At 35.7% G+C, this 10112-nt stretch overlaps 1 protein-coding gene across 1 annotated transcript; it reads left to right on the top strand.

Moving 5' to 3' along the window:
* Positions 1 to 2440: 2440 nt before the first annotated feature.
* LOC111025312 (uncharacterized) lies at positions 2441 to 3571 on the top strand. The gene has a single exon (XM_022303154.2). It carries the CDS (start codon positions 2514 to 2516, stop codon positions 3393 to 3395), a length of 882 nt encoding a protein of 293 aa, XP_022158846.2. The 5' UTR covers positions 2441 to 2513; the 3' UTR covers positions 3396 to 3571.
* Positions 3572 to 10112: the final 6541 nt, after the last annotated feature.

The raw sequence follows: 10112 nt of genomic DNA on the forward strand, positions 1-10112 counted from the left end.
TACTGAAATCTTGGTTGGAGGCTAGAAATGTTATGTGGATCGAGTTATGAAAGTTATGAAGTGAATGGGAGAGTGTCAGGGCCTCGGATATAAATGGTCGAGGGCTGATACGTCACTAATTGGGTATCGAGGCCTCGGGTATAAATGTTTGGGAGTCGATACGCCAATATTGGATAAAGATGAGCATCGAGGCCTCGGGTATCAATGGTCGGGGGTCGATGCGAGGAGTCTTTCGAAAGGAGAACTATTGGGGCCTTGGGTAAAAATGGTCAAGGGCCAATAGTTGAAAATACATCGAGGCCTCGAGTATAAATGGTCGAGGGTCGATGCACTAGTGTCGGGGCTCTGGGTATAAATGGTCAGGGGCCGACACTACCAACAGAATGACCTTGGAAAGCTTGAATAGCTGAGGTGAACATAGATGTACTTGAGGTGTTAGGGAGCCAAGTGGACGGTAGTTGTTTTTATATGATTGTGGTTAGCATCGGGTCTTATAGAGCATGTTTATGGTTGAATGTATAATGTAATAGTAGAGCATGTCTATGGTTGTTCGCATACTGTAATGATAGAGCATGACGATGTATGTTTCCTTTATAGTTATGAGCATGATGTTTGTATGTGCTTGGTGAGGGCTACTTACGGAGTATATTTTATATACTCACCCCCCCCTTCTACAATGATTGTTTCAGGTGAAGGACTCGTGGGTGACCATGGTGATGGGACGGAGGAGACATGACGAGCGAGGATCATAGGCTGTTTAGTTATTCCTGTTTAGTTTAAGTCATTGGTTAAGGCCTTATGTTGTGGCCAATAAACGGTTTATTTGTATTTGAATAATTGTGAGATTTTTTTCCTTGTGGTTAGTTTTGCTTCGGGATAGGTGCCTATTTGAGTTTTGTTCCATTTGTTTAGTTTCATATAGATTGAATAATAAACTTGCATCGTGAAGTGGTTCACGAATGTTGTTGAATGTTATTCCATGAGATTGATTTATCGTTAAATTGATGAGGATTGAAACTTGATTTTATAAGTTGTGTGCATAGGAAGTTGGCAGGATGTAGTCGGGGTTAAATTTGATTAGTTGGGTAGTTAATGTAACCTAGAGGTGTGCGGAAAATTCTGGGTCGTTACACTTACTCTATGCTTCACTGAAAAAGAAAAATAAATAAATAAATAAATAATCGTTTTGACCATAATTCATTAGAATTTACGTTTCCTAAAATTTAACTAAGAAGTCAATTATTTAACCGGACATATGTCCTCGACCAAAAGAAGCTTTGTTCACATCTCCACCTGCATTAAAAGAAACCCAAGAAATGAATGTTACACTTGAAAATTAATTTTAGCAAAACAAAATATTAATTTCTTTTATGTCGTTAATTATTTTTGGGATTAAATATATAATTTTTCACAAAACTGAAAGTACTATAACAAATACAACTGAATTTACCATATATTGACCCATTTTCCAGCAGAAAAATAACACTATCCATTTGTTGATTTAAACAGCCATGGAAAAAGCGGAAGGTGATCAATTTCCATCATAAATGCAAAGGAAGAATCGCTTTACCTAACAGCATCCCTTTGAAAGCAAGCTGCCTCAAGCCTAAGCCTCATCTCACGTTTAATGCACACCCACCTTATTCTAAATTAAAATTACCAAACTATTCACTTTTTTTTTCTCTCTTGTAGACATATTGCATTGGGGGAGAGAATTTGAATTTATAATCTATGCTATTATAAATAACTCGAGCTATGTTTAAGATGTTTAAAAAGCTACCACTTAATATTTAACACTATTTAAAATATTCAAATACCATTATGCTTCTTGTAATTTCTACTTTCAATTTAAGCCGTTTTTCTAATTTTTAGCCGTTGTTCATCTCGCCAATATAGTCCCATAGTTTTTGTTACCGAGATATCTATTATTTCATTGTTTTAATGGATTCTTTTTTTTTTTATAATTCGCTCCCATGCGACAGATAGTCAAATCTAAACTCAACCCTTCTATATATCTTCTTTCTTTCCTCACAGGTAAGACGCACAAGAACATCGAAAAATCCTAATGCAGATTCGTGTAAAATACTCAAATTACGATTAACCGACACATAATATATCTGCTCACATTTTGGGTTAAGGTCATAATTTGCAAAGAATATTGTATGATGTTAATAGAACGATCAGGTAGAATGAAATATTAGCTGGGATTCTTTTATTTTTTTTCCCTACTTTTAAAGCTCCAAATTAAGTTTGCAATAAATTTGAAAATTAGTCTCCACCCTTTAGCTAATAATTAATACAATAGCTAGTAAGTTCAAGAGTCACTGACACACCAACAAAAATTACCATATTTGACAAAGACTTTCTTCAAAGCAAGACAAGGAAACAAAACCATAGAAATATTAGCTGAACTCTCATCATCCCCATTCTTCTCCCAATGGAAACATCTCATCTAACACCATACGCATCTCCATGTTCCTATAAACTTCTTCAATAGAATAGAATCAGCAGCCATGGCCTTCATGGGCTCTCCACGAGACATCAGCCTAATCTTCTTCAAGTGCACCCGATGGCAACTGGAAGAAACCATGGAAAAACTCAGTTGTCCTTATCACTACTTCTGCGACAGCATCTATGCCGGGGACTACCCCGCCGCAGTCGATTTCCTCGTCCTCGCCTTCACCGTCGCCGCCTACATGTCCACCCTTTCCACCATGGTTGCCTATACGTCGTCCCGTCCTAGCCAGAGACTGCTGCTACCATCCGGCCCGGTTTCCCTCCCGGTTTTCCTCCTCATCTTAGCCAAAGGCCACCGCATCAATGCTGCCTTCCCTCTCTTCCTCCTCGGACCCGCGATCCTCAATCTCGTTTACATTTCTGCTCTTTCCTTCGAGAGCGGCGCTGACAAGGACATAAAATATGTGTTTTTGGAAGCTTCAACGATGTCGGGCATTCTCCACGCCAGCTTGAACCTGGACTCTGTGATTCTGCCGTACTACACGGGGCTGGATGCTCTCGTGGGGTCTACATTGTCCGGGGGATGCCCGTCGTGTGTTTGCAGAGACGAGGCGCTGGTGGTCGGCGGCAGGTTGTTGTCTTACAGGGGATGGTCGAGGACAACGTTTGTTGTGGTGTGTGCTTTGGGGGCGAGAATTGTTTGTCGGCTGTCGGGAGAGAAGGCAACCACAAAATTTGGTGGGGTTTTGAGGTTGTTGTTGGAAGGCTTGGGATGGGTGCTTATAACGTTGGACTCTGTTTATTTGAGTAGGAACTCTTTGTTGGAAGGGGCTGTGTATGGTGGAATATTTGCTCTGGTGTTTGTTCATGTGATTAAATTGGTGCTGAGGAGATGGCGGAGGGTGTGTGGTGGGAATGAGGAATTGGAGAAAGTGTAAAAGTGGTGTTTTTTGTTTTTGTTGTATTTTTTGGCGACTGGCCAACTTGATTTGTATGTACATAGAGACTGTTTGAGTTAGTAACTCATCAGATTAGATCAAAGGTTTTTTCTTTTTCTTTTTCTTTTTTCTTTCTTTTAATTTGAGTTAATTCCAATCCAGCTTTTTGAAGATTACTTTCGATCTAGCCCATTTTTGTTTTGTACATTTTAATTGTTGGCAATGTGATCAAAGATGAGCATTGACCGAGGGAAGAAGGAGAATATTGTGGGTATGGGTATGTAAGTTAGGGACAATATTTTCATTGAAATGAGATGTTTTGGGTAATACCAAAAGAAAAATCGTGAGAGCTTGTGCTCCAAGCGGAGAATATCATATAAGTGGAGATGTGGAGGGAGGTTCATTGCCCTTACAATTTCTATCAAAGCTATGTCACTAACTTAGCCATGTGGGTAAATTACTTTAGGCACCGAACAAAGCGGCAAGTCTCGAGAAATTTGTTGATGAGCTATTTGATAGGCGGTATGCTGCAGTGAAGAGGAGTGGAGGCTGGCTAAAGGTTATGTGTTCAAATAAGACAGATGAAAGCTCCATCGTACTAAAACAAATTGTTGCGAAAAACGAAGCCAACTAATAATTATCTTAATTACAAATGCAGACAATATTTGTTAGCTAATCTCATATCAAGTTATGGTTCCAAATAATGCATAATTCAAATTTCAAATTGGAACTCACAATTTAAAAGATTAGATAAAATAATCTAAAATTCCTAAGTAACAAGAACGATAAATAAAGATAGGGAGAAGAAAAATTAAACGTCGAATTTATACTAGTTCACCTGATGTGGGCTACGTCCAGTTCTCTGCTACCGTTGCAGATTCTACTAAAATATTAGGAAAAATCTTCCAAGAGTTTACAAACTCTTTATAATGATTTCTCTCAGTTTTCCCTAACACAAAAAAAACGCTCCTGAATCACTCTACAAGTCTTTCAAACTCTCGAATGAATACACAAGTATTAAACTCTTAAACTCTCTCTTCTTGGAGAATTACTCACGCCTCTCTATTTGTGCACACTAATCAAATGGTCCATCTATGTCTATTTATAATAAATGGTATGACAAAACTAAAAAAGAAATGAAAAATAAAATAAAAAACCTAGACTAAATAGGACAAGAAAAATTCAAAAAACATTTTCCTCATAAGAAAAAGATTTTATATCATATCATCGAAAAGTTAACATGATATTAGAGCCATCAAAAGTTAACATGGTATTAAAGCAACCAATTTAATAACAATAAAGGCATAGATCAAGGCAATCTGGAGGAGGATTACAAAGAAGATATTGATCAGAGGTTGAGGTGAGAAATAAGATAAAGGTTGGAGAAGATGAGGAAGAAGATAAGATTGTTTGCAGTATTTATTGCACCTTTTGCCCACCAAGAAAGTTATGGATCTTGATGGATTTGTCAGTTGCATGTTCAATTTCTACAACATTCTGTAGCTTCTACGACCTGGATGGCATGTTGTAGTTTCTACGACTTGTTGCAACTTCTACAACAATTTTTTTTGTTTTGATTTCGTTTGATTTTGGTGTTGGTTTTTGATTGTTGGTTTTGTTGAGATTGGTGGAGTCAAATCGACGTCGAAACAAACTAGAGTTGAGTCAAGACGAGACGGGATGCATCGGGTCGAAGCAGGAATGAAGTAATTGGGTGTTGTAGGGCCATTTGGCTGCGGGCACGACACCGCAGCATTGCAACAAAATTTCAGAAAAAAAAAGGGTGTAGCATTGAGATACCACGCCCAGCGTCTCAACACTACATCATTTATTAAAAAGGGGTCACCTTTCTTTTTAGGTTTAGCTGTGTATTTGGGGGGTAATTAGACAAATTTGGGATATTTTTGCAGCATCTTTGTGGCAGCGGCTCGGGTTGGCAGTATACAGAAAGGGCAAATCGAAATCCACGTCTGGGGTAATTCGTTCTCGATTGTTCCGTGTGTGTTTTCATTCCTATACCTAAGTATATTGGATTAAATACTTAGAAGATAGGGGCTTTTGTTGGGACTTGCGAATATCTATGGGGAGATATATTTGTGAGCGTTTGTATCTCAATCTCAATTTTAGTGGAACCCGCATCAAGCAAAAGACTGGACGTAGCTCACAAACTGTTGGGGTGAACCAGTATAAATCTGTCGTGTCGTTTTATTGCTTTCCCTATATTTCTCTTTGTTTTGTGATTGACTTAGATAATTAGATAGAACTGTGAAATGAGAAATTATTTTGTTGCAAGCCTAGCCAGGAAGACCTGCATTAGAGAACAAATACTCTAAAGCTCAAGTTAGTTGATACATGACAACCCAAGCGTATGACTACTCGAGCCTTTAGTCATTTGAATCCAATCGTATAGATGGTCAACTCGAAAGAGAAAAGTTAGATGCCTTACCTTTAAAGTCAAATACCATGAGTAGACAGAATACTCACCATACTTGGGGTCAAAAACACTCCACAAGTTTGGTAACTGATGAACGTTGTTTTCATAGGTTTAAAAATACGTTTTTATTCATACTTTAGGACTTAAATGATCCATTATTATCCATAAACTGCATATATTGAGTGCATAATGTTAATAGCTGCCAAGCCTATCCGCGCCGCCCAACCTTGCTGCCTCGCCCATCCGTGCGCCCCAGCCCCTTCGCTCCCTTTTGTGTTTGCTTGCCACCCAAGTGTAAAAAAAATGGAAAACATTTTCCTTAATTATTAACTTGTTTTATTATCTAGATTTTATTGTGAGAATTTTTTTCTTTTAAGTTTTAGGCAAGTATGATTTTGTTTTTAGGAAAAGATTTACATTATTTGTTTTTCTAGTTTTTTAGGTTTATTTTATTTTGCAAATTTCTTGTATCTCGTGCCTTGGCCTATGAATAGGCGTCCCCTTTGTAGTTTGAAAATATGTTATTGAAGTTTAATTCGAAAAAAGAGCAGTTTCTCGTAAACCTTGCATTCGTGCAAACCTCCTACCACCCAAATAGTGTTATTGTTTGAGTGATTGAACTTAGGGTGCATTATTACTGGAGCACACTTGTTTGGTTTGTCACTAAACTCATAAAGTGTTTCGGGCCTCGAGTATAGTGATCATTCTATCTACTTATGGTTTTGACAGCAAATGTAATCCATTTAACTCTCACCTTTCGAGTTGAACAAATTAAACTATACAATTGGATTTAAGTGGCTAGAGGTTCGAGTAGTCCATACATTTCATTTGTCGCATATCATTTGGTATCAGAGTTGAGACTCTAGATCAGATATATCTCTTTTATTTTCTTACTATCTTTATTTTACCCTTATTCTAAAATCTCAAAATTTTCACCCCCGTTCTCTGTCTTCTGTGTGCCTACTTTTCTATCATTCTTGCATGAGAGTTATTGATTTTGAAATTGCTTTAAAGTTTTCAATTCTTTGTTGTGTTTGTTCACTATTCAAAATGCTTTCAAACAAAAAAATATTTCACTTTAAACCGAGCACTATAGCCAAAGTTACCAATTTTTCTCCGAACCAAAATTTTTTAGAGAAACATACCAAGTTCAAAAACCATAAGCTGAACTTTGAAAATTCATGATGTACTCAACCCTACCACAAGTGGCTTAGGCAACCCTTGTAACAACAAGCACCTCCTAAACACACACGACAACATCTAGTACACACACAAAGAATCACCCAAGGGGAAGAAGAAGGGACTTACCTTGAAGGTAACGGCTTTGGATGAAGAGAACTTGTTCTAGATTCAAAGTGAAACACTCCACAAGTTTGATAACCAACCTAAACTTGCATGTTTCAAGGGTTTTATGCAACTAGATCAAAAAGCACCAAATGCTCACGATTTTGGGAGCAAAGAAGAAAGCTCAATGGCTATTTTCATTCATCAATAATCCACCCCTCAAATGTACAAGAAGAAGCCTATTTATAGGCATCTTGAATTTCCCTAAAATAAAAGGAAAATGACTTTAACTAAACCTAGACTAAACTAGTTACAAAGGGGTTTAACTAAGTTACATAAACCTAAAGTAGGCTCTAAGAGCTATTACATAAATTTTACATTAAATCCAAAAGAAGGTTTCGATTCTAATTACATGAAAACACTAATTTTAAATAACCCCTAAAGTTAGAGATCTCATGTTTTGTGTTTTCATGTTCCCTTGAAGTTTCTTTCTCCACTTGTTCTCTTTCCTTATGAAGCTTGATAATCCACATGTTGAAGTGGAGATCCCCTTCTTCATCGGTTGAGCCTCATGGCGTGATGTCCGTTGCTTGAACCATATCAATTTATATCTTCACTATCAGTTGAAAGATAACGAAGTAGCTTCATAGGAAACAAAAATGGATGATTTTAATCCAATGGTCTGAATGTTAACGCAGTTTTTGTAAACACTGTTTTCTGGAAAATCCTGCAGTATCCAAGAATTTATAGTGTAACTTCGATCATTCATATCTTATTGACCTGTTGCATGATTATGGTCAAATCATAAACAATTTGAAGGTATTTGAAATAGCTTTCCAAGTATACCAAGATCGTCGTCATTCGAGGTCTGGAGAAGAAGTTATCGTTGTTGGAAGTTTTTCTTTGATTGATAGCCACCAAGAGCATTAAGGCTTAAGATTTTTATTTCTTTTCAATATATATTATTGGGTATCGTTGGGATCACTTTTTGTCGAAATCACTTACCATTTGGTATCTTTTAGCATCATTTGAATCACTTAAGCATTAAGTATCATTTGGTGTCACTGTATTTTACTTATTATACCCAAGTATCGATTCGTTACGAGCAATCAAACTTGTTGCTCAAGGTAAGTGTACCCACACCACATCAAGTCATACCCCCCTACAAAGAGAGTTTGTAACAACCAAAAAAATAATAATAATAATAATAATAATATATATACACATATATTTAAATTATTATTTTTTAGTTGTTTTCTTTTATTTTCTCAAATATAAACCTTTTTTTGTTTTAGAAATTATTTTTAAAAGATAATTTGTTCTTAGAATTTAAAAAAAAAAAAAAAAGTTTTATTAAATCTTTATCTTTTTATTATCCTTTTTAAATAAGGATTCATTAGGGTTTGTTATAAAAGCCCTTAAACCTTAGGTTTTATTTTCTTAAACTGTTAGACCTAGTTTTCTCTCAAAGAGAAAAAGAAAAGAAAGGAACAAGAGTTTGATATTTTCTCTCAAAGATCGGTAAGATTTACTTCTCATTGTTTTAGTTTTATTTTTCTTGATTTGTAGTTCTTTAATTCAGTTTATTGGGAAAAGTTTTGAGGTCTTTGTTTTCCAGAATAAAAGATTTTAAGGACTTTTGCCCTAAAAATTTTCCAGAAGTTTTGGTTTGAATCTTTTTGTTTATGAGATTGTTTTTGGGCTATTTTGAGACTCTTTTTGTATAAAAAAGTTTACCTATTTGTATCCTATAAATTATAGTTTGTTGTTATGATTTTTACATGAAAAATTATATATTTTTACCAAGTTTTAAAGGTTTTATATACGGTTTTCAGATCTGATTTTTCTATAAAAATTAGTAAATTGTTAATTGTTTTATGGAAAATTCTTGGAAGTTTTATTTTATAAAACCGAAAATGAATTTTGAAATTTGATATGGAAATTGCTTATTGAGTATTTTGTACTCATTTTTTTCTGTTTTCTAAATGTTTTCAGATGAAGGTTCAAGTGACTGCTTGGATAGTGATTGGAGAATAACGTTCTGGCATGAGGAGTTGAAATCTTTAGTATTTTCCATTGTTTTTAGCTTATGAGAACGTAGTTAGTTCTGGTAGTTATTCCTTGGCTTTATTATAGTTTTAAAGATTTTTTTTTTGTGTCAAAGTTGGACTTGTCCTTATCTTTGTGATAGTATCGTATTAAATAAAGAAGTCTTTCCGTTAATCTAATGTTTAGTTGGTTACGCTTCCGCATTTTGTCAGAATGACCGTATTGGAAAATACGGGTTGTTACAGAGTTCCAAGAGAGATCCAAGTAGGGAGTAAAGTGAGGAAATTATTTTCTTGTTTTGCTAACCTTGTTTTGTGCAGCTATGATGAAGCAGAGAATCGCAAGGAGCTTGTTCGGGATACTATCTACCACAAAAGATAAGAGACACGTGCAAGGGTACACAGTCATCATAAGTAATACAAGGAAGTAATTCCAAGATCGAATCCTCCAGGACTTTCGCTTTCAAAATGAATTTAATGAGATAAAATGTTTCAACATGCAATCGGGTTGTATGAGTAAAAATGAGTGAATAAGTTGTGATTTTGATTTGCAAGTATTTTTGCTTCTTAATAAAACACAACCCCTCTACTTCATGCCTTAGTTTTGAAAGAAATACAGAAAGTACACATTTGAGAAAAAGCGCCAGGCGCTACTTCACAAATTATGTAAATCTGAGTTCTACTCTTTCACGAACCACTTTTGATTGCTACAGAGCTTAGTGTAACCAACTATCATATTTCTATGTGTAGTTACAATCCAAGAATGTAATTATCGACTCATTACTTTTATATGGGTCATAGGGTCTATGTCTAGAATTGTGTTTTATGTGCTTATGTCTAAGTCATATCCTATGTGCTTTCCTAGTATTACTAATCTAACCTTCTCAATATTAGGCTTTGGTGCATAGATCAATTCCCAAAGGCCAACCTAAGAAATGATTTTAAAAAAAC

This window comes from Momordica charantia, assembly GCF_013281855.1.
Source record: "Momordica charantia cultivar OHB3-1 chromosome 7 unlocalized genomic scaffold, Mcharantia_2.0 BLBB01000007.1, whole genome shotgun sequence".
In the NCBI taxonomy this organism is placed as follows: Eukaryota; Viridiplantae; Streptophyta; class Magnoliopsida; order Cucurbitales; family Cucurbitaceae; genus Momordica; species Momordica charantia.

What these genes read in the sequence shown, in the direction of transcription:
- LOC111025312 (XM_022303154.2), top strand. Translation starts at nt 2,514, where the DNA reads ATGGCCTTCATGGGCTCTCCACGAGACATCAGCCTAATCTTCTTCAAG.